The sequence below is a fragment of the Lissotriton vulgaris genome, chromosome 3_2 (assembly GCF_964263255.1).
Source record: "Lissotriton vulgaris chromosome 3_2, aLisVul1.2, whole genome shotgun sequence".
Lineage (NCBI taxonomy): Eukaryota > Metazoa > Chordata > Amphibia > Caudata > Salamandridae > Lissotriton > Lissotriton vulgaris.
Genome location: NC_141690.1, coordinates 65,624,912 through 65,651,109, shown reverse-complemented (window position 1 = coordinate 65,651,109; position 26,198 = coordinate 65,624,912). Strand labels below are relative to the sequence as shown.

The following is a 26,198-nucleotide window of genomic DNA, read 5'->3' as shown; positions in this document are numbered from 1 at the left end:
TTGGGGCACTCGAAGATGAGGTGCTGTAGGCTTCCTGTCTCCCTTTGGCAGTGCCAGCATATGTCGCTGTCTCTTATACCTGCTTTTTCAAGTTTGGCAGGAGTCCAGAAGGCTTTGTGTAAGAGCCAGTATTTTGTCTGTGCGAGTTGTGGCATGACTTTATTTGTTGTAGCTGACTTCCATAGCCTACCCTTTTCTTCCTCACTGAGATGTCTCGTGTACAATGTCTCCCATGAGTTTGTTGTTTTTGCATTCAGTGTAGATGTTTTGGGACTCAGGAGTTTGTAGATCTGCGCTGTCTGGTGTCCAGCCTTGTTGAGGTTGCTCATGTACTGTATGATGGTGGGCGTTCCTTTGTTTAGGTTTGCCTTGGTGATGGCTGTTCTTATTTTGAGGAACCTGTATAGTTCTATGTCTGATAGGTTGTGCGAGTTTTTGAGGTTCTGGAACGTGATTGGGGAGACGTTTTTTTCCAATTGCGCTGGGGTGGTGATGCCCAGGCCTCGTTGCACATCACTTTCCCTTTGTATTGGACTTTTGTGTTAAGCCAGATTGATTCCCTGTTGGTTCCTCTGATCCGTTGTCCAATTTGCTTCTCTTCTCAGGGCTGTTTTGGTGTGCTTGATGATGGGGTCATGTCTGGCGGGGTGTTTGTTCGCTGTGAGCATTGCTATTGGGTTGAGCCCCCCAGGATGTTCCTTTCGATTGTTAGCCACGCTGGTATATATTCCTGCGTGTTGGTAATCCAGAACATTCCTTGTTTAGCTAGGCAGGCAGACTGGAAGTTTTTAAAGTTCATAATATTCAGTCCTCCGAGTTCTTTGTTGAGCCTCAGTTTCCTTAGGCTGATTCTAGGCTTCTTGTCTTTCCATATGAACTTGTTTAACAGTTTGTCAAGCTTTTTGTGGAAGTCTTCTGTCATTGTTAGGGGCAGCATGCTGAGCGTGTAGTTGATAGCTGGTGTTACCATCATCTTAATCGTCTCCACTCTACCCCACCAGCTGATGTATTTGGGGGACCATAGGTCTAGTTTTTCCTTTATTTTCCTTAGGGTAGCTCCCTTGTTATGTTCCAAAGTTGTTTTGAGGTCTCTACCGAAGAGTAGGCCCAGTTACCTAGTACCGCTCTTGTTGTGTGCACGTTCATTGATTTACACTCTGATTTGTCCCTGTTTAGTTTGTAGCCTGATGCTTTTGCGTATTCTTCTATGGAATTCATCAGTGCCGCTATGGATGTGGTTGGGTCCTTCGTCGTGATTAGCACATCGTCTGCATACGCCGCCAGTTTCACTGTCTTGCTTTTGATTTGGACTCCCGCTATCTCTGGGTTCACCCTTATCATTATTAGTAGCGGCTCTAGGTCTAGTAGGAAGAGGCCTGGAGATAGGGGGCAGTCCTGCCTTGTACCTCTTTCCAGAGTTAATGGCTCTGATGTGCCACCGTTCACAACAACCTTTGCTCTCGGTCTGTTATACAGTGCCATAACCATGCCCCGATACTTTGTGCCTAGGCCAAATCTTTCCATGCATAGGTTAAGGAATGGCCAGGAGACCCTGTCGAAGGACTTCTCCGCATCCAGTGCTATCATTGCTGTCTGGTCTGCACTGTGAACCGAAACAAAAGATGAATAACTTCCTAAAACAACACTTATATGAGTGCTCAAGATTAGCAAAAAATCATCAACCCGCTTTGACATTTTCCTGACACGGGAACTGACTGAACCCATACCTGGACACTCACTGACGAGACATTCACTTGCACTTGAGCTTCCTCGGTTAGCATTCAAGCAATCATGCCTTCAGTTGGGATTTGAACAGAGGGTTGGAGCCATTATGCCCAATCAGCACTCATTACTCTATCTCTCCTTTTTGTCATAATACCAACTTGTTCTGAGGTCAGCTTGACCAATTGACACTTATTCCACCAACCTTTCCCTAGAAAGAGAACAGCCCCCTTGCTGACTCTATCCACCTGAACAGGCACTAAAAACTGGGGATCTCCTTTTTGGGTTCTGATAGGACTCTTGAACATTACTCGGTCACCATGCACCACATCCACAATGGCTACAGAATGACTTTTATCTCACCTCATCTTCATACCAGACTGCTGCAAATACACTTTAGAAGCCACTTCATCCCTGGATGGCAAAACCACATCCTCAACATGTATCTTGTCACACAACCACGAGGGACACAAAGATGTGTGAACCATCTTAAACCTGAACAATGAAAAAGGGATGACCCCTGTCGTACAGTGTGGAGACATGTTGTAACCCCACAGCGTTTGATCCACAAAAGATTCTACATCCAGCCCTGATGCTAAAACCATTTGCACACCTTCTTTGATGATCCTGTTGGCGCGCTCAACAAGACCATTGGAAGATGGGGAATATAAAGCAACGTTAAGTTGCTTCACATCCATGCTCACCAAAAACTTGCACATATAATCTGACCTGAAATAGGTCCCATTGTCAGAAACCACAACCTGGGGAGCTCCTTCCAAAGTAAAACATTTTCTACAAAATATCTATGTAATGACTGAGTCAGCATCAGGTGAACCTACAAACTCATAATACACCCGCTTCGAGTAATAATCAATGTGTAAATTGGGCCTGAAAAATCCAAACCCAATTTCTCCCAAGCTGCCTCGGGAAAAGGACTGGAATGAAGTGGGACATGTAGATTTCTCCAATGCTTATCAGACAGTAGACATTCAGGACATTTATCAACCATGGCCTTGACTTGACTGTCAAGGGCAGGCCACCATTAGTGCTGTTTGGTTTTCATGCATATTTCAGTACTGTTCAGGTGCCATGCGTGTGCTTGAAAAAATATGACTTTCTGTAAATCAGAGGGAGGAATACATTTGTCCCCCCTCGGAACGATGCCATTTTCGACTAACAGTTCATCAGAAATTTGTGCAAAGGTCTTCAACTCCCCCACCAAATTCCTAACATCAGGCCAACTATGCAGAATGTACTCAACAACCTTGTCCTTTGGACCAATCACATTCACACACAACAGCCTGGAAATCAGAAAGGGCGTCAGTAAGCGCAACATATTCAACTTCATCAATGGGGTCATCTTCATCACACTCAAGAGCCATAGGAGACAAACAGTCAGCACGAAAATTCTTGCCACAAGAAATGTGACTAATAACAAAATTGTATTCCTGGAGCTTCGATGACAAGTCTGGTAAGCCTAGAGGACTTGCTAGAGTGCAAACAATTTGAGAAAACACGCACCAAAGGTTTGTGACCTGTAAGTAACTCAGATTTTGTGCCCCATATGTATGTTTTGTGGACAGCCCACACGCATGCTAAGGCTTCCTTCTCGATGGTGCTGTACTGTTGCTTATAAAATCTCAGGGACCTGGATGCACAGGTGATAGTTTTGTCTCCATAGGAGGCTTTATGACTGAGAATCGTACCTAAACCCTTGGCACTGGCATCAACCGCATTGATGGAGTTGCGGTTTACACAAAAAGCACTAAGAGCTGGTGCAGTAATATTTAACTCCTTGACTTTCTCAAAGGCTTTACTCTGGTTATTTGACCAAGCAAAGCTATGTTCTTTTCTGAGCAACAATCTCAGTGGTTCCACAAAATGAGCATACCCAGATACGAAATGGGCATAATATTCTGCTAAACCCAGAATTAATAGCAGAGCATCTTTATCCACTGGGACTTTAGCGTCACTAATGGCTTTGATAAGTGACATCTTAGGACTCATGGCATGACTAGTGATCATGTGACCCAAATATTCCAATTCATTTGCTGCGAATTAGCATTTTTTCAATCTTATAGTCATGCCTCTCTCCAGCAAGATAGTGAAAACTTTCCTCCAATTTTTGTTATGGTCATACAAATCTTTGCCATAAACCAAAATGTCATCCTAGTATGCCTGCACTACAGAAATGTCCCCAAGTAAGCTATTCATGAGCTTCTGGAAAACACAGGCGGCAGATGCCAGGCCAAAGGACAACCTCAAGTACTTGTACACCGCATAGAGTTTCACAAAAGTTGTAAGTTCTTGTGACTCGGAAGCTAGGGTAATTTGGTGATAGGCTGATCTGGGGTCAGTGGTGGAAAACCACCATGCACCCCCAAGACTGGCTAACAATTCTTGAATCTTGGGTTGCGGGTGACAATCCAGAATTATGTTCTTATTAAGTGTATGCAAGTCAGCACAGAACCTAATTTTATTATTCCTTTTGCGCACTACGAGAATTGGCGCCACCCATTTTGACGAATCTATGGCTTGAATGATGCCTGCTACATCAAAGAGTCAAGGGTATTCCTAGGTTCGTCTCTGGCTGAAAGGGACCTGGCGAACTTTATGAATTACAGGTTAGGCACCAGGAATTAACTTACTCATATGTTCAAACCATTTGACTGTCCCAACTTGGTTGAAAAACAAAGGCCCAAAATCAGCCAAAATGTCACCAATAGACTCATGAGATATACCAATCAAAGAAATAGGTGCTTCTCCTATAATCACGGAATTGGGAGAGCCTGACACTAAACGAAGCCAATTTTAGCTTAGTTTTGCCAGCCAACAATATCCTTACCTTTTACAGCAACATAAACCGTAATTTCTGTTTTTCTTCCAAGACATGTCACTTTGGCATTAAAATGTCCTAACATATTGATGTATTGTTAACCAAAAGCTTTAGGATTAACATCAGTAGGTATCAAGCAACAATTTTAACCCCACCGCTCATAAAATGTGGAATCTCTTAGGATGGTTATAGGTGACCCTGAATCAGCCATAACTGTAAGTGTCGGGAAATTAACTAACTACACACATAGCGCATGTGGGAGACATTTCAAAGGAAAACACGTGCGCTCTGTAATAATAACACAAGAGCGGTTTCAAAGACATACATAGCACTCGAGAGCATGCACAAAGGCAGCACGCACTGCAGGCATAGCGTGTGCTGTTGACATACTTTTAAAATATGCTTTAAAGAAACATTGCATTACATTACAGCCAGATTATAAAATGATTTTCTCTATATATGATATTTTCTAGGTACATTTTTTAATGAAAATAACAGTGACCTGTGTTGCCATTGGTCAATTGGCTCTGTTCTTTGCACTGCTGGGATATGATTACATTTCACATGGTTTTGACCGTCTTGGTCTGTTTTCTTCCTGACAGAAAATGGCACCTCTCCCAGAGCTGGAAATCTCCAACTCGAAAACAAAATCCACCAATGGCATTGCAAATCCCTATGGTAAGTATCATGGCATGCGAATCACCTGAGAACATCTGGATGTGCTTTCTGTATGGCCAATGCTAATAACTGTTTAACTGTTTATCCCTACAGCAAGCTTCAAGTTTCCACCTGAGCTTGACATGGTTCTGCCACCAGCATATTCCACGCTTTCCCTGGTTAATAATGCATCAGGGGAGGTCGACTCGAAAGAGGAAGTCGCCGTAGACCCATGGGACATGCCGGAACTGCAAAGCTCAGGCCCCAAGTGGTCAGGTACTATGCCAGTTACCTAATCTGTTAGTCTTCTGTGCATGTGATGTTTGTTTCGATTTTGTTTGTGTTGGAATGACGTAAAATTCACTGGGCCTTTCTACTTATGAATGTCCTCTAGAGTGGACTTATTTTTGGACAGCAAGTCAATGGTGTAAGAACTATAGTAGGAGAATTCGGTGGCACTGGTGCTGCTGCAATCATGCATTGAACATTTTGTGGTTACATAGGTAACACTCATCCCCAGGGGTGTCATTAATCCCCCACTATCACAGCTTGGGCAGGGGGTGGTTGTCACCTGGTAGCTCTGTGAAACATTTAAGTTGCTTATGGCTTATTTGATTTTAATCGGATACTGGTCTGCAAGAAGCTCATAAATAAATAAATAGAATCTCAGTGGAAGGAAGGGGTTGAGATGATGTGGAGAGAATGTAGGATAGAGGGAAGGATGGAGAGCGAATGGATGGATGAAGAGATGGATGCACACATAGATGTATGGAGAGCGGGGTGAAGGTTGAATGGAAAGAATTATTGAAGGATGAAAGGGGAGCAGGATGAATAGATAGATGGCTGAATCAAGATAAAATACATAATTATGATGATGGAAGGAACGAAGGATGGATGATCGGAGGATCGATGGATGGGTGGAAGGCTAGCAAGAGGAAGGATGAATGATGGATGAAAAAAGAAGGATTGAAAAAAAAAGAAGGACAAATAGAAGGCAGGATGGATTCAAAGAAAGCTGAATGGATGGAAAAGACCAGGCAGGAAGATGTCCGGCTAAGAGTGCAGAAAGGATGGGAAGAAGAAATAAAAGTAAGATGGGAAAATGCAGGAAGAAGAATGGGGGAGGACTAAAGACTGAAAAATGGATGGCAAGAAGGAAGGAAATTCAAGAATTTCAGAATTCCCTCAGAAGGGGAAATCTTCAGAACGGCTGCCAGTTGTGCTTGCTTCACCCAATTACCCAGAGCTATTTGAGGCTTGGTTCAAAGTGGGGGGTATTTCAATTTTCTGTCAACTCCTTAGCTCATCCCCTGCAATTTAGCTTCTACTGGAGCCCTCCGAGGCTGAAACTCTCTTTGATAAGTAGTCACTCTCTATTGTAGGCTGTCCCCATCGACAGCACCACAGCCATAGTCGGGGAGCAAATGTGAAAAGACACTGTGCCCTATGGATGAAGCCAGTTTCTGTTTTAATCGCATACTGATTGCCGGCTGCATGGAATTATGAAGAGAAATCCCCAGTCAATGGATGGGGACTTGGAAATCAGGGTTTGGTTTGCTAACATCCATGAGAGAGTGTGGTAACATTAATTTGTTGCGTGAACACCTGCAAAAGAGTATGTGAACACTCACATATTGTAAATTTGTAGCACCTCAGAAACGAATTTCTGACTGTTTTCCATTCTTTGGAAAAAATAGTTTTTTTCTTTGCTATTTATTTGGTATACGTTGTCATCTATAAAAAATGTTGTCATGTGAGTAAATCAAAGTTATTGTTTCCCGCATATAATTGTGGAATTCCATACAGGCTCTATATATAGCCTGTTACCCAATGCATTTTGATATTACTCCTTTTTAGGATGTTTTCCCATAAAAAATGATCATCCATCCATTATTAAATGTATATATTTGTACTCACCTCCATCCTCTATTTGGATTGGTGTATTTTAATCAATAATAATGTTGTAAACATTGTAAATACTTTTGTGCATTTTACAGAACTGGACACAAAAGGGAGAATATTGGCTGTTTTACGAGGAATAGCAAAGTTTTTTATCTTGATTGGATTACTCTACCTCTTTGTCTGCTCCTTGGATGTCCTCAGCTCAGCCTTCCAGTTGGTTGGAGGTATGTACTCCCTCACCTTTGTGATGTAGAAAATTATGGAGATCAAGCATGTTGACTATTTTTTATATATTTATGTTCTTTTGTATAATCATATCTAGATTCCATCAGCATAGACTAGGAAACGCCTTAATTTGTGGCCAGGAAGGAGATGTACATCCAGTCTCTGGCCTGTTGGACTGGGCCCATTCCCAGGATTTGTGTCAGCGACACTCATTGGGACAAAGGGGGAGTGCATACTGTAAGTTCATGAAGGCTTAGGGCGAAAAAATGAGAGCAGCCTGGAAGAGAAGCATTGGTGTCTACCAGATCTGGCCACAAATGCAACCATAGAGGTCACCTCATTTCTTATTAGAATGGAAAAGGAATTTGGATCATTTTCATTCATCACCATCTTACTTGTTATCCACAAAAGGCAAGTGTTCAAGATACCTTTCTCAGCACTAGTCAAATGCTTGACAGGGATGTTTTGTCATCTAGCCGGCACACGGTAGAGACCTGTTCTGTAAATTAAAAGTGTTTGCATTTGCTGGAGACCTTCTCAATAGGTAACAGACTCATGACTTTCTTCCTTCCAAACTACCACCTCACACTTGAAGCTTGTATGTGGTACTCCTATGTATGTATACATGACTTAAATGGATTCTCATGTAGCGTCACTCCATGGCAGAAATAAGATCTGAGGGGAACCACGTCAGCTCAAAGCAGCCATGAAACACGATGTATTATGTGCAAGAAAATAAAACTGTATGAAAACAGTGGGGTACTGTGGTTGAATAATGTATTTAGAATCAGCAATTAAGCAGGCTATATGCTTAACCAAAATCGATCTGTTGCCCTGTTTCACCTTTGCTACTTCTTAGTATTGAGGAGGAGGTTGCAGTAAATACAGGAAAATGCATATAATAATCACCGTCCGATCTTTAATAACATTCTAAATTTCCTGTTAGAGAAAGTCCTCATTGCTGACTATTTAATTTCATCTAACTATACTTTGGTTACAGAAGAGATGAAGAAGCCCATGACCTAAACTAAAGGTGGTAGCAGCTTGTAGCTACTTCTGATTAACATTTGTGAATACTCTGACCACAAGTTGCCTTTATTAAAAAGTCAACATTTCTTTAAGCAGGTATCATTCTATCTGATATGAAAAATCTTACTGTAGCTTCCCACTTATAGCAGAAGTTTTTTTATGAGAATAAATTAACTATGATTTGTCTTCTCACTACATATGTTGTCATTACTGATGTCCAGACAGAATCAGAAAAAGAATATCAGAGTTCGGAGCTTTAACCAAATCAACTGCTGTTTAACAGAGCTACTCTTCACTGTATTGCAAACGATAGAAATGTTTTAGAGAGCTTCCCAAGATGGACTTAAACAGGAGGACCCATAGGAGGACCTAAAGTGAGGACTGCAAGTAATTTGCAGGTTGGTTACACTCATGAGCTGAACCACATTAATACATATCTTCTTTTCCTATAGTTGTTTGAACAGCAGGAAATGTGGGGCCTGATTTAGTGTTTAATGGACAGGTTACTCAGTGACAAATATGATGGATATCCTGTCTGCTATATTAAAAGTGCCATAGGATACAATGCCCTTTTTGTAAGGAAAACTCATATCTATCATGTTTGTGAAAGAGAACCCGTCTGGCAAACTCTACTTAAGGGCCTTTGTTATAAACTGAGCATCAATAAAAAGACACCACTCATCTCTCTATTAGGGTTGCTCTTGAGGCAGCTTCTCATGGACATTTGCCCTAAGAATTCCGACAGATCCAATGTCAAAAATATTCAAATGTTGTCACCTTTGCTCAAATGTGTGTATATGTGATCAAAGAGCCTGATTACAAGTGCTGTGAGTGGGCATTCAATATTTGTTTGTACTTGGATGTGAAGTTTATTAGCATCTATTGCTTGTTTTTCCCCAATAATAGGGAATGGCTGGAAAATGTTGGTGTTTACCACACCACACTCCTAATGTTTAAGCAATAACAGGGCCTTTTAGTTCCATAACCAGTCCTATTTTAATAGGAGAAACAGACATTATCACAGGCAGTAATTGATTTGTGGGGTAAAAATGGCAAAACTCATATGTCTGACCCATGCTTAGGCAAGAGCTTGAAGGATTTAAATTATCAGGGATGGTAGTAACCAGTCCCAAAGATTTAGTTAGGGTACTCTGGCCGTCATTGCAGGTTTGGATCAATATAGAACATGGTTGCACCCCTAGAGGAGTAAATCAGTAATTTCAAGCAGTGTTTTACCATGAGGCTTATAAAAAACACTAGGAAGTAGCTCATAGTAATTAATATTGGATCTGATCCAGGGTTGGGAGAAGGTACAAAGGGCTATTCAGAGGCTATGCAGTGATTTGGGACTGATTAATAGGAACGGTATCCTTTGGTGACACTCACCATAGAAATCTAAGCGTAAATCAAAATGCACACCCTTTTATATATTTTCTGCATCCTTTTTTTTATGTTTCTCTTGCCGAGGCATTAGAATCTATTGTTCTACAGAGTGTCAAAATTAATTCGCTCAGTGGATTATGCTGTACAATTCACAAATGGTTTCTAGCAACAGAAACCAATTGAGTACTTCTTGTTTATGATGTATGACACTTTCCTTTGATAAATGATTTACATTTTCAAAAAACACCTCTGCTATGAGACTTTCCATTGGCCAAAAGACACCAATGGAAAATGAATATGAAGTACTTCTATTTCACAACTTAACTCAGTTTCTTAGGATTTAATAAGTGTTGTTTCATTATTTTAAAACATTACAATTAATATGCAAGATAAACCATTCCTTAATCATAAAGCTAAAAACCACAGAGCGTACATAAAAAAATCACTATTGGTAAGAAAAAACAAATAGAAACTGGCATACAAAGGATAACCTAATCTGAATTTTATACTCTAGTATGGATGAGGTTCCTGGGACGTAATTGTCAATTGTGAATCTTGTAACACTAGGACTTACCAAAGGGAATTCGCTTATCAACAAATAAACCATTATTTCATTTGATGTTTAATACACTCCAATTCGTCTCTACAGGGAAAGCAGCGGGAGACATTTTCAAGAATCACTCTGTGCTGTCCAATCCAGTTGCTGGTCTGGTGATCGGAGTTCTGGTCACGGTCTTGGTACAAAGCTCCAGCACCTCTTCATCTATCATAGTCAGCATGGTCTCATCTAAATGTAAGTAAAGTTTATGATGCAGTTTTTAACAACGATTTGAAATTTCCAATTTGGCACCCATAATATTTAACTGGTGGCTTATGAAAACGTTTTATTTTCAAGCTGAAACCTGTCTTTTTGAAAATTAACAAATAATGGGTTTATGGTATTAACTTAGATTTATTAAAGCATGAGTTCATATTCAAAGATGTACAGATATTTAGTGCTCCCTTATATTAGTGCAGATACTTAACCTCTGTCAGGGCCATTCACAAAGTTAAGCTACACCTGTTAGTAAGTTCCACTTTACTCTTATACTTTTCAGTAACTTTACTATTTTTGGTTATTCACCTTTTACGAGTGCAAAGTTACTCAAAAGTGTAGATTTGTGTGTCTCCGCCCTTCTGGATTCAGTGGGTGGAAGCTAATTTACAAGAGAAAGTTACTACACTGAAAAAGATCCAGTAGTTAATCCACTGCCACACATGGTCAACAACTGGTTCTGGAACACCATCCCATAGAAAATAATGAAGGCAGGGGATTAATATAGAACGTTCGTTTCAGCTGCTGTCTTGAAAGTTTTGGGGTGATCTGTCAAGTGGGGGCCGAAAAAATAATGGGGCCCAAAACGCGCTTTCCACATGTTAATTCCAATAGGAATTTTGAACATGACTACAGAGTGAACCACTGGACTGAATTACACCAAGTTAGGTGGAAAGCTAGCTCTGGGTACAGAAAGAGGCCTTTTTGTGATTTAGTGTAAATCCATCCAGTAGTTTCAGAAATATTAACCAAAATCCAAATCTGTGTATCTAGGAGTGTGGATCCTCCTCAGATCTGACCATCCCCGTGCTGACATCTGATTGATTGCCAGCACTTCAACCAGGAAGTTTTGGCAGCCTTCTTGAGGCTCAACTTCAGCCGAGTCCCGCCAAAACTTTAAAAATATAGAAAAGGGGAAAGGACAAGAATACCTTGACCCCCAAGGTGTGGTTGTTTTTTTGCAATTTTGCCTCAAAATCGCAGGGTCTCCTGTGCTTATTTTTGTTTCAGCCCTCATGTGAGCCAGGTCTCGGGTCACATGTGGGCATGGAAAAACTATAAAAAAGGAAGGGGGCATGGGCCTCCCACCTAGGCTCTTTTGGACCCTGGGGACCACCACCTCCTATTTAAAATATTGAGGGGGCCACACAGAACCCACCTCCCCAAGGCCACCTGTGAAAACAGAAGGAGGGGACCCCCCTCATGGAGCAAATAATGGCCCTGGCAACTGCCACCTCCGAAGGCCGGCTCCTGCTATGTTCCGGAGTGTTTAGTCGGTTGGGACTGTGTGAGAATATAGGATGACATCACAGATGACATCTCAAATTATATCACTGAAGACATCATCCATAGAACCACTCGCACACACCCTCACACCCCCATACAACCTCTGATAAATTCACTCACACATCCACACAACCACTCACATACTCATTCTCAAACTCATACATATACTCATGCACCTCCTAACTTAGGCATAGAGCCACTCACACACCCACTCACTCACTCATACAACCACTCATACAACTACTAATTCACCCTTACAAATGCTCACACACCCACTCACTTACTCATACAAATACTAACACTAGTAATCAGACTGAGACAACCACATAGTATCCCATAGAGACTCTCTCACACTCACTTACCCACCCATAAACCCACTCCCACACTTACTCACCCATACAGCCACTTACACTCATTCATGCACCCATACAGCCACTCATGCACTCTCTCACTTACCCAGAAAAATATTCATGCACCTGCTCACTTACCCATACAGTCACTCATGTACCCTCTCATTGACCATTTATAGCCACTCACACACCCACTCACCCATACAGGTACTCACTTATTCATACAGTCACTGACACAGCCACTCGCTCACCCATACAAAAACTCACACACCCACTCACTAATCTATACAGTCTCTCACATACCCACTCACTCATCCATACACCATTTGCACACCTGTTTACTAACCCATACTGGCACTCACATAGCCACTTACTCACCCATACAGCTACTCACTCACACACCCACTTATTCACTGAGACACAGCCACACACATAGCCACTCACACATGGAGATACATAGTTAAACAGACACTCACATTTTCTATGTTTTAAAATAGTACACAAACTAAACTAATTTAACTTTTGAGGTACCTTAGTATATATGTTTAACAATCAGAAATGTTAAGGAAACAATTACACTCACTAGATGATATCATCAGAGATGTCATTTGAGATGTCATCAGTGATATCACTGACCATGTCATGAGTGATGTAATATGTGCGGTCATAATCAGTGCTTTGAGGGGGCGTAAGTTATAGTTAGCTCAGTTAGTTTTAACTTCTAAATTTCTATCGTTTTGTACGAGTTAAATCTTAGCTATTACATCCATGCAACCTTTGGTTCTTTCAGCGAATAAATAAATAAATAAATATCTATATATATCTCTATATATCTCTATATATCTATATAGATATAGATATATATAATATGTAATATGTATATACACACATATATGCATATATAAATATATATATATATATATATATATATATATATATACATACATATATATATATATATATATACATACACACACACTCACCTATATATATGTGTATGTATATATATAATGAATTCAATGTTACAAATGTAAATATAATTAAAAATAAATATTTTTTAGGGTACAATATTTAAATACACTTTTATTACCTTGAAAATAAATGTATGTTCAATTTTACATTAATTTAAAGTAATTCTGTGCATAACATATTATAATGTTTAATACATAATTAATATAATTATTTTACTTTAGCTGGGATTTTTAAAGATACATCTTTAAAAACATAATGTTAGTTTAAGTTAATGCATTTTAATTAAGTAAATATTTAATTCAAAATTAAGTTAATAGTGCTCAAGAATATTTGCTTGTGTTCTATATTTAAAAATAGATACATATATATATATATATATTAAAATTTTAAGTCAACATCTTTTTCTAACTTATTTCAAAGTTTAATAAACGTTTTAATTTTTTCCTGTACTTTACTATAGAGAGTTGTCTTCCCCAATGGCTTAGTTGAGATTATATATTGTGGACTGCAGGAGGGATTCTTCTGGGATTTCAAAATAAGACCCACAAGCCCTAATTTGTATCTTGCACAGTAGAAGGCTTCCCCAAACAAGCAGCAACTGTTCAGTTAACGTCCCAATTCATCTCCTGATACTGTATTGAGCAACATTAAATTCTGCAGGCGTTGCACTTTCGTCTTAGTAGTTGTGCCTACTGAGCATCTAAATCCTGCTGATGTTCTGACTAACAGAGACACGTTTATCTTGTTTTTCCCTTTTTGTCCTACACCCACATTGTGAGCAACTCGTGCCTCCAGCGGTGGAAGTTTGGCAGCCTTGTGCTTCCTGTGCTTGTTGGTTCCCAAGAATCTTGTTAGGGGATAAAGGGAGTTTGCTGCAATGCAGGGCAGCCCAGCCTCCCATCGCAGACGAGTGGGACACCCCTCCCTTGAGGACCAAACCCAAACCTATGAATACTGGGAATGAGTCAACGTGTGGGATCCCTGGCATGGAGTGAGCCGGGGCAGCTGACAACCAACAGCCTTTGAAGTGTGTAGGAGGCCCTAATTATCCGGCAGAGGAGCACGCCCCATGAAAAACCCTAACCTGTTTTATAGTGTATATCCGTTCCAAGGTGGCAACGGAAGGAAACCTCACTAATAGTGGTGGAGTCGAGGACAGATGCGCTACCACAGAAAAAAATACTTTGCCCGGGAAAAATAATTACAGCGTGCAATCCCTGCATTGAAGCCATTGTTGTTTACTTAACTATACACTGGATAATTACCAAAGCGAAAATTCCTATGAACTGGGATTCTCAAAGGTTTTCCAGGAGTATCCCGGGGGATCTGTGATAGTCACAGTTTTCTAGGAGTACACCTGCCAAGCTTTGAGAAGTCCAGGTATTTTACATCTACGCTCAAATGGAGGTGTAAATCTATGAATGTAGATTTTAGAATTGCTTTAAGAATCACTCCTCACGTGTTGAGTGAACACTGATTGCACCATGCAGGAGCTTTGCAGTGGTTCTTTATAGATTGCTTCCTAATCTGGGCTTTCTATCTAGAAACCAGTGGGCGTTCAAGAATTACTGAATGGGTGCGTCGCGCTCCTACAGCTGATGGCAGAAGTTGCTCAATTTTAAGGCAGAGCCGCTGATGGCGCTTGCCCAAACGTGCAGCTGGTGAAACTGGAACACAAGCTGGTACTTATCATTGTTTTTATAGAACAGCTGTCTTAGACAGAAGGGCAGAGCAACATTATAATTCTCACATCGTAATTGGGAAAGACATCATTATTTTGAATTTGGAAAGTTCTTCATAGACCTTAAAGAAATATTACTCACCCTTAACTTGTTCTGTCGACGAAGTGGTAGTGAACAGTCTGACGGGTGCAGTGGACTAGTGCCATGACGTCACAGGAAGTTAAGGACTGGGGGAAGAACGAGGTCAGCTGAGGAAGGATCGAAGATGTGGCTGCTACAGTAGAAACAGTGCATGCTGTAATGCATTATGGTGGAGTCCAGGGCTGAACTGGCCGCACTGGGCGTCAGGCATTCCCCTGGGAGGCTGGAAGGGTGGGGATGGTTTTTTACCGCTGGGAGTCAGTATTGGCGCGATGCTGCAATATGGGTCCCCAGTAGCAAAAGCAGCAGTTGTTCATCCTTGAACCACCACAACTCCCCCTCCCCACGGGGCACGTCTGACAAGATTACCACTGCTGCTTTGTGTACCCAGTCCGCCCCTAGTGGAGTCCTCATCAAAATGATATGTCATCGTCCTATGATGGCTGCCTCACAGATATTAAATAAAAAGCATCCGCCCTCTATAGACCCCCTTTATACTCTTAAATAGAAAACACGCATTGCCAAAACCAATGGACATGGTTGAAGTGCAAGATGTGCCCACAAGACACATCACATACGTGGATACATTACCCAGATCAATTACCCATATATGTATTCATGCAAACATCCATGCACACAAATCAAAAAATGTACTGAGACCTTTACCACAGATCAGCAAGCATCCATACAGACTAACATCCAGGAATCCAGGCAGCTGTGCACACACTGACCAGCAAATGCAGAGACACATATATAGACCAACAAACAAATAGAAGACACAAAGGCACACATACACCCAACCCAAGAGAAATAGATGGACTAGGGCACACAGACCAACACACATGCATGCACTGTGTGCCCTGACAGCACACAACATACAAAGGCACATATACGTACACATAAACACAAATACAACCCACCTTAATTAATAGAAAACAAAGATAAACAAGCATCACTGGATGGCCAGGGAGATTGAAGTACTGGGTGACTGACACTCAGGCTACCACACCAGGCATATATCTAATTACACCAGACATACAGGTACTCAGGGGCACACAGTAACAGACATACAAACACCTATGCAAATAGACATACCGATAGGAGAATCTAAATACAGTCAACTGAGCACACAGGTGTATATGCAGGGATGCAGTTCAAACAGATACACATACAGGCACTGTATAGACCCTGATTCACGCAAGGCAAAAACAATGCATGAACGCATACTACAAATATTTGAACCCATAAACTAGCATGACAACAAAAGAGTACCAGAGGGTCTAGGAAAAAACAATGGGTTTGTGGTGTGTGGAACCAAACGACAGTCACCCTTACCACTGACCTGTAGAGAAGAAGTATTCAATGACACCCTGATGGGTGGTCAAAGATACCCATCAGTCACCATTCGGAACCGCCCTTCATCATTTGGGTTTCTTTCAAAACCATCTACCCAAGTATGTCATTCTCAAACAGGAGACCAAGATGTTAATGGATCACTTCAGTTGAAAAAACAGGTAATACGGTGTACCACTTCTCAAGATTAGTAAGTGGAAAAGTGTAAAATGACTGATGGAGTGCAGTGCAAAAAACTAGGTGAATGAAATAAAATAAAAGGCGTGTTTAAAATTGGATGAGGGAGTACAGAACAGAATTTATTCGGGTGATACTCACTCCACCAAAATTAAAACATTTGTTAAGACAGTTTAAGAAATGAGCTGTCTAGAAATGGAACATGTTTCAGAAATTAACGGACAAGTGTGTCCTTGCTTTCTTCAGGACCTTTACAACAAATTAATGCTACTGCGTGACAAAGAAATAATAAGTGATAATAAGAAACACAGTTCACAGACAAGTACTGATTTCACCTGCAATCTCTAGGTGAAGAGTCTTGTCTTGTTCCTTACAGGTTGTGTCGTTCACTGGGAAGAGGTCAGAACAAGAAGGGTTAAGTGTCAGAAAAACTGGAATCACACATAAACACACAAACACACACAGGGCAGCTAGGTCCAATGGTTATAAACCTACAGCTGAGTCAGATTATAAGGATTGACTATAGACACCCATATATGTAGTGTAGTTGATTTAACAGTATTAGGATATATACATTATATGCCCGAATGGGAGTGACTCTTACCGTAACTTGTAAGAGGTGAAGACCTCACCCCACCTGGCAGTGGCTCAGGAGTAGAGTGAAGCACCGCTCTTAAGAGACAAGTGAACAACAATTGAGGAACTTGTCTCTCCTCAGTAGACTGGCCACCAGTTAACGAAAATCCCCATTGTGACAAAATAGAGAAACACTGAGTCAGCGGTCCATTACAGAATGTGAACTATACAGGATCTCGTTACTTGTCTCAGCGTTAGTATAAAAAGTGTCTCAATGTTAATTAAAGCTTTAGCGTGTAGAGACATGTGCAGATGTATAATAGGACCGAGTGTCCGACAAGCGAGAAAAATGTGCTGAATGCTTAAAGAATGCTGAATCAGCGTCAGAGTGAGAAGTAAAAGATAGCCGTGGCGTGCTTACCTATCTGTCGGTACTTCTGAGCCGGCGTCTGAATCGACTGAGAGGCACCGGCGGATAGTGTTGCGCCATGTTATAAGAACCACGCTGATTGGTTGAGGGAACCACGTGATTGTTTAATACGCTCTGCGATACGTTCCCTGGGCCAAAGAAAAGTAAAGACGCCTGCCATTGGCTAAATACAGTTTCCTCGGTGACCGGTGGTTGTTGATAAACAAAACGCGAACTTGCGTAAACAGGGTTTCTGGCAAAAAATAGCGTTCGTAACATCACACGGTTCACCGTAACAATATGCCGTTCGCTGCCTGACATGGGGAACGCAAAGACGTCTATCATTAGAAATGTTCAAAAGCCTAGATAGCCGCTGTTTGTTGACAAACCAGTTGTAAGGGAAAGGCGAGCCATCCTGGGCGGGCTCTTAGGTAAACGATTGTGTTTAAGCAACCCCCAAATTGCCGGTAGTCCGCGAGTGCCTCATAAAGTAGATTCAATTCGCAAAATGCAGACTCAATCATCGCCTCTCCAGTAGTCATATAGAGAGGTATGCGTGTCAATGTATGGTGCATCTAGATGAAGAAAGGGGCCATACTGCAGCAGGTACGGGGGAAAATAGGCTAATCACTGCTGGGTCAGACATGTATATACAGATGTGAATTTGAGTACCTATTCTCATTACATGGCAGTAGGCTTCACGACAGCAGCAGGGGCTGTTCCTAGACATGGAAGTGTCCAGAAAATGATACCTGTTATAGATGTAATTAAAAGATGGACCACGGTATCTCATCGTTGAGCCCACTTCGATGAGTGTCAAGTTTCAGGACCCATTTCTGCTCTTTTAAAAGGAGAAATTTCGCCACGTCCGTGATGTGAGAAGGAATAAACGGTTGTTCTAACACAGTCCATAAAAATGCTGTAGACGGATGGTTAGCTTCTAAGAAGTGTGTAGAAAGCTTGGTGGCCTGCCTCTTGCACCGAATAGTGCTCTTATGCTCAGATATCCTGATACGGATTTTCCGTGTCGTCATTCCCGCGTATTTGTACCCACAGGGGCACATGATGAGGTAGACTAGTCATTGCAATTTGTGAATTTAATTTGCTTCCAAGGTCTAGATGTTCCTATGTCTATCTCTGTTGTTTTTTTAGTTTGTGGACAAGCCTGACATGAGCCACAAAGATGATGTCCGGTGACTGGGGGGGAGGTCCCATAACGAACCCAGAGCCCTGGGTTGTTCTTCTTGAGGTCTCGTATGGACCATCCTATCTCTTAGGTTAGGGCCTCTCTTGAAAGAGAACAGAGGAGTTTGAATACTCATATGTCCAGAATTAAGAATTGGCCAGTGTTTCTTAACCGACTTCTGGATTTTGTTGGAGAGAGTCCCGAATGTGTGTACGAATGTAAGTCTCTCAAGTGGAGGTTTCGGTATAGATGGTTCCAAAAGAGCTGTTCTATTATTATTCATGACCCGTTTCAGTGATCGTTGTACCAATCTAGGTGGATAGTTGCGTTAAATTAACTGTTTAGACAATGTTGTAGAATGTTCCTTATATGTTGCAACTGTGGAACAATTCCTTTGAACCCGCAGAAATTGTCCGAAAGGGAGATTCTCCCTTAGAGATCTGGGGTGGTGGCTGTCGAATAGTAGGAGAGTGTTCCTTGACATAGGTTTTCTATAGAGTTCCGACTGTAGACCATCAGGCGTTGCCACAATCAATAGGTCCAGGAAGGCGAGATTGTGACCTCCTATCTCGATGGTAAATTTGAGAAAGGAGTTCCTGCTATTCAGCCACTCGAGTCTCATAAACTAGCAGACATTCATCCACAGAGGCAAATAGAATAAAGTAGCCATTTTATAGACAGCCGGTCAGGAACACAAAGACAACACACATACATACGCCTGAATATACAGAGGTACTTGCATGTACATAGGCAGCAGATAGAAAGTCATAAAGTCATGCAATCATACAGTACACACAATATGTACCCATACATTTACAAATAGTACACATAAAAGCACCAGGCCACCAGTTGCGGCTTCTCTGCTTCTGGCGGAGGAGTGGTGCCTCCCCCCAAAACCTGCAGGAAGAAAAAATAAAATAATAATAAATATGTATTTTATTTTTCCTTTCCTGCTTAGTCTTGGGGGCGGGGCCTGGAGGGTGACAGGCACTGAGGGGAGTGGTAGTGCACTCCCTTCACTGCGCATGACGGTTTGACTGGCCGAGACGGCTGGCCAAACCATCATGCACAATGAAAACTTTTTCCAACTCAGCAATGCAGCTGGGTTGGAGAGAGCAGGCACAGACTCCCAGTCTGTCCTGGAGCGCAATTCGAGGGCACTCAGGCCAATCCTGAAGCCCCTCTCATGCATTAGAGCAGCTTCAGGATTGGCCTCAGGGCATTCTGGGGGCCTGTGTTGCCTGGTGAGGAGGAGCAGAAGAGCGTGACATGGCCGACTACAGGTACTTTATATATATATATATATACATATATATATTTTATCACCCGTGACCCTTATTCTCCCCTTACCGCCTCCCCCTCCCTTCCCACCACTCGTCCAGCACACTGGCCGCTACTGCAGTCCAGATCCTTGATGCTATTTTTTAAATATGAAATGTATTGTCGCCAATAAAGCGATGCCTGAAATACTCCTGCAGGGAGTTGCTTTAAAACATCTTTTAAGTTTAATTTCCAATTGGGAAAAGATAGAGATTTGGTGTCTTTGAACTCACAATCTAAAATCACAACTTATGGTGAAGTTGTATCTTAAACTGTAAGTCTGAAAATCCCACTTTTCGAAATTTGGCATTTTTTTACTTTAACCATTCTGTGCCTCTGCCTGTCTCTGAATACACATCTGGGTTGGGTGACAGCTGGGCTTTGTGCATTTTTGCAGGGACAGTTGCAGCTGACTCCACAAGCCTAAGTCACTGTCTACATGGGATGCCCCTTACTAATATATCTGCTCTGCAGCCTTACGGGGAACTTGACTCACCTTTATGCAACACTATTTCTTTGTGCCAGTAATAGAAAGACATACGTGGGGTAAAGAGTTATATTTTTTTAAACTCTTTTTATTAAGGTTGTTCATCATCAATTCAAGCAGAGCATATAACAGCATGACATAAGAATGCCCCCTTCTGGCTGCTGCTGGGACAAGTAGGGGCCTGGTGGTTAAGAGAGAGGCCGACAGGGCCCAGCGAGCCCTGCAAAGCAGTTATGGGGAGCTGGAACGGAGGGTGAAAGATGGCAGAGCGGTGCAGGGATTGGGCACAGCATGTCACCACCATTCTGTACCTCGGCCTCCATCCGACTGCACCTGTTGCCAGGATGTTTGGGGGCCCAGCGGCAGAGAGAGAAGATGGCAGGTCTAAACGAACTCTGAATAGTAGCACAGAAGCCATGATCAGAGGAAGTGGGTTGGCTGGGGACTGCTGCGATCAGGCACAGGAGGAAATCACCATTTTGTGATGTTGTTGGCAGTGACCTTGGACTATCACTGTCCGGTAGTGGTGTGGTCTACCTCTTGTGGCTGCTACAGTGTTTTCCCCACCCCACTGGAGGCACTGAAAGCCCATTAGTGACCTGAAGGATGCTTGAGGGCCCTTTGGACTTGGACTTTGTTTTGCGGGGCATTATAAAGCAGGCCCGCTCAGTGAGGTCCTAGAATTGTGAGCAGACACCTGTGTGTGGGACCAGGGACCCATGTGCTGGGCCTGGAGGATGTTGAGGGGCCCTCAGAGATGGCACCCCAAGTTGGTGAGGTCCTCTTGGCCAAGGGGCATCCTAATGATAGGGGCCCTACAGATCTTTCGAGGTGGCCTTTGTGGCAGTGAGTACAGGGTAGAGCCAAAGTGGACCTGGTGGAGGCAGTGAAGCTGAAAGACAGCTCTGGCGAGGAGTTGGTGGGGTTCTCCCTGGACCCGCCTGGTTGCTCCCCCAATGAGGGGGTGAAGTGTGCGTCCAAGGAGGTGCTAGACCCCCTAGCCCCAGTGTGCTCGGAGTATGCGGGCCACTGGGGAGCCGGTTGGAAACTGCGAGGACTGTTGGCATGGAAGAACTGGGGGCATTGTGTGGACATATGGCTGGTGCCTCTCTGGCTGGGAGTGCCACTGGAGCCGGGGCAGTGATGTTCACTAAGCAAGGGGGGTGGTGCAGGCAAAGAGGGTGACAGTGGAAGAAGACTGTGAGCCTTCTGGCCCAGTGATGGACCTCGAACCCACACAGCCAAGCTTCTGGCAGCTATTCACTACATGAAAGATGCTTTGAAGCACAAGATCAAGGTGGTGGTAATTGATGCAGTCCTTCTGCAGGCGGATAGCTCCAAGTTGGTTGAGATGGTCACAAATGTGGAATCAACTGCGGCTTTGCTGCACCCCGCAGTGGCGGTTTATAAGCAACGTCTGGCTCGGCTGCAGAAGATATTGGAGGTTTTCTTTTGCAGGGTCTTCAACCAGTGGGGCTGGTCACATTGCCCCTAATGGCCTTGAAGGACATGGTGGTAAGTGGTAAATACAGTTGGGGGGTGACAGGCACCTCTGGTGTTGGGGGTTTGGCCTTTGTACACCCTCAGTATGAGGTGGCAGACTGGGGGGAGGCTGTGCGGTGTACAGTTTAAGGGGGCTGCGGTGGTGATATTTACACTCAAGACTTGGTTGCATATGGGAAGTCTAAGAGTGGCGCTAAACAGGCATATGCACTGGTGGAAATGGGTTCTCAACCCATAGCTGGGGGTGCTTCTCTCAGAGTCCTCTCGTGGAATGTGAATGGGCTTGGAAACAAACTGAAGCAGGGGTGGTGCAGTGTTACTTGACCTGTCAGGCTCTGGACCTTTTCCTACAACAGGAAGCACACCTAGAAAGTTCCCACTGTGATTTCTTGGGGATGGGCATGTTTCGATCTGTAGTCCACACGGGCTTTTCTACTGGGGCCTGGGAGGGACAGATTTATGGACCATAGGTTCACACCATTGCAGATAACACACAAAGGGGCTGATTCATCAGGCTGTCAGAGGTAGGTGGCTTGTGGAACGGGAAGCCTCTGATAGTGGCTTCCTGGTATTGTCCTCCCGGGCTTTGAGGGTCTGGCCTGGAGAACATAGGGGAATGGATTGCTGATTGCCCGCAGGCTATATTTCTGGTTGGGGGGACATTAGCCTGACACTGCATGGGGCTGCGGATTGTATGGTGTGGAAGGGGGGGCACCTAGGGATTACCCAAGATTTCGCTCTTTTGCTATGGTCAGTGGGGTTAGAGGATTTGTGGTGGGTGACGCCACTGGTGAGCTGCAGTTTGCATATGCGGCCAACGCCTCTTGCTCTCTGGCGTGCCTGGATTGCTATCTAGTACCGGGATTACATCGTTTAGGATGTAGAGGTGTCTGGACTCACTCTGTGATCATTATGGAACTGTGGATTCTGGGGCCCGTCCTGGCTCAGGCTGTTGGTTAGACTCGTGGGAACTGACGATACCCGTCATCATGCTTGGGATTCGTTCTGGGAGAATAAGGACTCAGTGTCCTCAAGGGTAGTACTTTGGGAAATGTATAAGAAGGGGGTCCAGGGTCAGCTGATTACACGTGTGACAGGTAAGAGTAGGGAGAGATATCGTAATGTAGTGGAGTTGGAGAGGGAGCTGTCGAAGGGGGAGGGTGATTAAGTGTAGTTGGTGTACCCGGAGCAGGCTCTGTATCTGGCTCAGTGGCCTGGTGACTGATTAACCTGGAGGCAAGGACCCTGCTCTTGGCGTGGCAGCTTAAGCTCTATGAGGCAGAGGCTGAGACGGTGTAGGTGCTGGCATGGTTGGCCAGGAAGAAGAAGGGCCAATGGTGGATTTCGGCAGTTTGTATGTCGACAGGGGAGAGGGTGGAAGCACCCAGGGTGATAGTCCAGTCCTTGCTGGTTATCTTTACAGTCTCTTTACCTCCTGTCTCTTGCAGGAGGCAATGGAGTGCATGTGGAGGTTCATACGTGATCTCCTCGTGCCCCATTTGGGTAGGGAGGTTTGGGAGTCATTCGAGGCAGAGAAGGGAATTACTGAAGCTCTAGCCCAGCTCAAAAGTGGAAAGGCCTAGGTCCAATGTTTTCCCTCCGGAGTTTTTTAAGCCTGTGAAGAGCAAGGTGCTAAAGCCCTTTCATGCTCTGTTTTGTGATGAGTGGTCGGGTGCTGGTTGTATTGATCCATAAACCTGGGAATCCCCGGAGAAATGTCCCTCGTATCGGCAGATTTCCCTTCTGAATGTGGAGACTAAGTTTCTTGCCAAGGTCCTGTCAAAGTGGCTCTGGATCACTTGGGTTTCATGCTGCATAGATCTACGCGTCACAGTCTCTGGTGGCTTTTTGGTTGCCTGGCTCGGTGGCTGCAGCTGGAGGAGCCAGCCCTTCTCTTGGAGCGAAGAAGGCTTTTGGGTCTCTGGCGTTACCATACCTTTGGGCTCTTCTTGAGAATATTGACTTTGGACTGGGGTTTCGGGCTTGGGTGCAGCTGCTGTATATTGTGACAACAGCAAGGGTGAGGCTGAAGGAGGTACTGTCGGAGGAGCAGGAGCTTAGTAGGGGCTCCCGGCATGGGCTCCCCTCTCCCCGCTGCTCTTTGCGGTGGCTATGGAACCATTGGTAGCCTGGGTGCGACAAGATGCACAGTTGTGAGGCCTCCGCTGGGACAAGAATTTAGAGGATGTGATCTCCTTGTATGCTGATGAAGTTCTGCTTTATTTGGTGGACTTGAACCGCTCGTTGCCAATGGATATGGAAATCCTGCACATCTTTGGGTTTACTCTAGGGGATTTATGTGACTGCTGACCGCAATCTGTTCTATGAGAAGAATGCCAGGCGGATACTGGGGGATTTCCTTAGGGACATTGGGAACTGATGGTGGCTTCCACTGTCCTTACTGGGCAGGGCGATTCTGTAGAGAATGTTTTATCTCCCAAGTTCCTCTCCATGATGCAAAATTCTCTGTTTGAGGTTTCGGACCATTTTGTTTGAGTGGTGGAGGCAGAGGAGCAGGTTCTTTTCTGGGATGGGTGTACCCTGAGGCTCATGCTAGGACCTTGGCGCATTGCGCAGAGTATGGAGGCATTTCCCTCCCAGATTTGCAATTGTATTACTGGGCTGCCCGCTTGTTGCTGGTATGATTGATTGTTTGTGGATCGGGGGGACGGCCCTAAAGGCAGACTGCCGGATGCTGGAGTCTATGGGGCATCCGCATGCCGATTACCACAGTGGTGCACATCTGGCAGTGTGCAATGCGTCGGTTAGGCTGGAGGAGTCAGTTAACTTCCGAGACACTGTTATGGGACTTGGGTGGTGGTGCAGCTCCGCAATATGCCAAGGCACTGGTGCTGATTGGCATCTCCAAGGTGGGTGACCTTTGGGGTGGTCCGGATTGGCTGACATTTACCCACCCGCAGGACCAAGACAAGAGGACAAGGGGAGGCAATTTCTGTGTTACTAGAAAATTAGGTCTTTCTTGAGGCAGAGGATCCCCTGCTTGCAGAACTTAGAAGATGAGAGTCCATTAGAGTGCCAGGCATTCAATGCTTTGCTCCATCAGCGTGCTGTCTCGTAGCTCTATTCTACAATGCTTACCAATACACTGGCCCGCTGCAGCAGGTATGTGAGCATTGAAAAGGAGATGTGGGGCGCTTCGAGGCTGATGAGTGGGGGGCGGTGTTTAGGTGTCCCAGGGAGGTGGTTATCTAGATGGGGTTCAACCTAATCAGTAAAAGCTGCTACACAGGGACTTCTATACGCACACAGGTGTTGAGGAGGTGTGATTCGGATTGCTACCCGTGAGGCTGTAGGCAACAGGGGTGGGATGGGGTGTAGTGTAAGCTCTCAGGGGCTTTAGGGGAGGCCCTGGTGTTAGCTAACACCAACGGCAATGAAATCCTTCTATTTAGGTTACTTATTATCTTATGGGTCAAAGCCACTATCCTTACTTTGGGAACATTTCTCTAGAAACTATCAGTTTTTAAGAAATATTAATTATTACCACTGCAAACAAAATATGCACAGTAACCAGATTCCATGGAAGATCGCTTGTGCACAATACTACCCTTTCATCGGTGGAATTTAATTTTAAAGAACTGAAAACAGGCCCAGAAAGATAATTCAAGACTAAATGGCTTGTGTTTTTAAGGAAACAAAGGTATCTTTCTTATAGTAAAGGAATTTGAAGGAACGTGCTCATTCTACTTAACTATGCAATACAAAGATTTGGCAAGGACCCTGTAGACTTAAGGAAGCACACGGGCACTTATGTAAGCTTTAATCAAGGAGATTTAAGCACCTGTACAAAGTGAGAGTTGTTACAGTATCCAATACGCTCTGTGTAGACTTCACCGTGGCAATCAATGTAACAGTTTGTTTCTTAAATTGGATTGTTTCTTAAAAGGTGCTAGATTTTTTTTACTGTTGAGCTTTTGACAAAACTATTTAGGAAGGGTTAATCCAATAATTGAATGCGGTACATAATTGAATTTAGCGGACATACTTTGTATTCTGTTCCTTCAAATGGAGTGTTATCTAGTTCCACATATAAAATAGTGGCTGTCCGTCATCCTGAGGACCAGAGAAATGCCAGTTTCAGAATTTCCAAATCAGATAAAGGTATATACTATGAATCTAAATGAGAATCTTGATCATATTACATTTTGGAGCAAATTTGGATTGTC

General features: G+C 43.5%; 1 protein-coding gene across 1 annotated transcript in view; it reads left to right on the top strand.

The window, feature by feature from the left end:
- Positions 1 to 26,198, top strand: part of SLC34A2 (solute carrier family 34 member 2) — a 128,256-nt gene that overhangs the window by 19,725 nt on the left and 82,333 nt on the right. The window contains exons 3-6 of the mRNA XM_086964010.1: positions 5,161 to 5,236; positions 5,330 to 5,491; positions 7,213 to 7,341; positions 10,404 to 10,547. Coding sequence (XP_086820136.1) covers positions 5,161 to 5,236; positions 5,330 to 5,491; positions 7,213 to 7,341; positions 10,404 to 10,547 — 511 coding nt within the window. The remainder of the gene's footprint in view (positions 1 to 5,160; positions 5,237 to 5,329; positions 5,492 to 7,212; positions 7,342 to 10,403; positions 10,548 to 26,198) is intronic.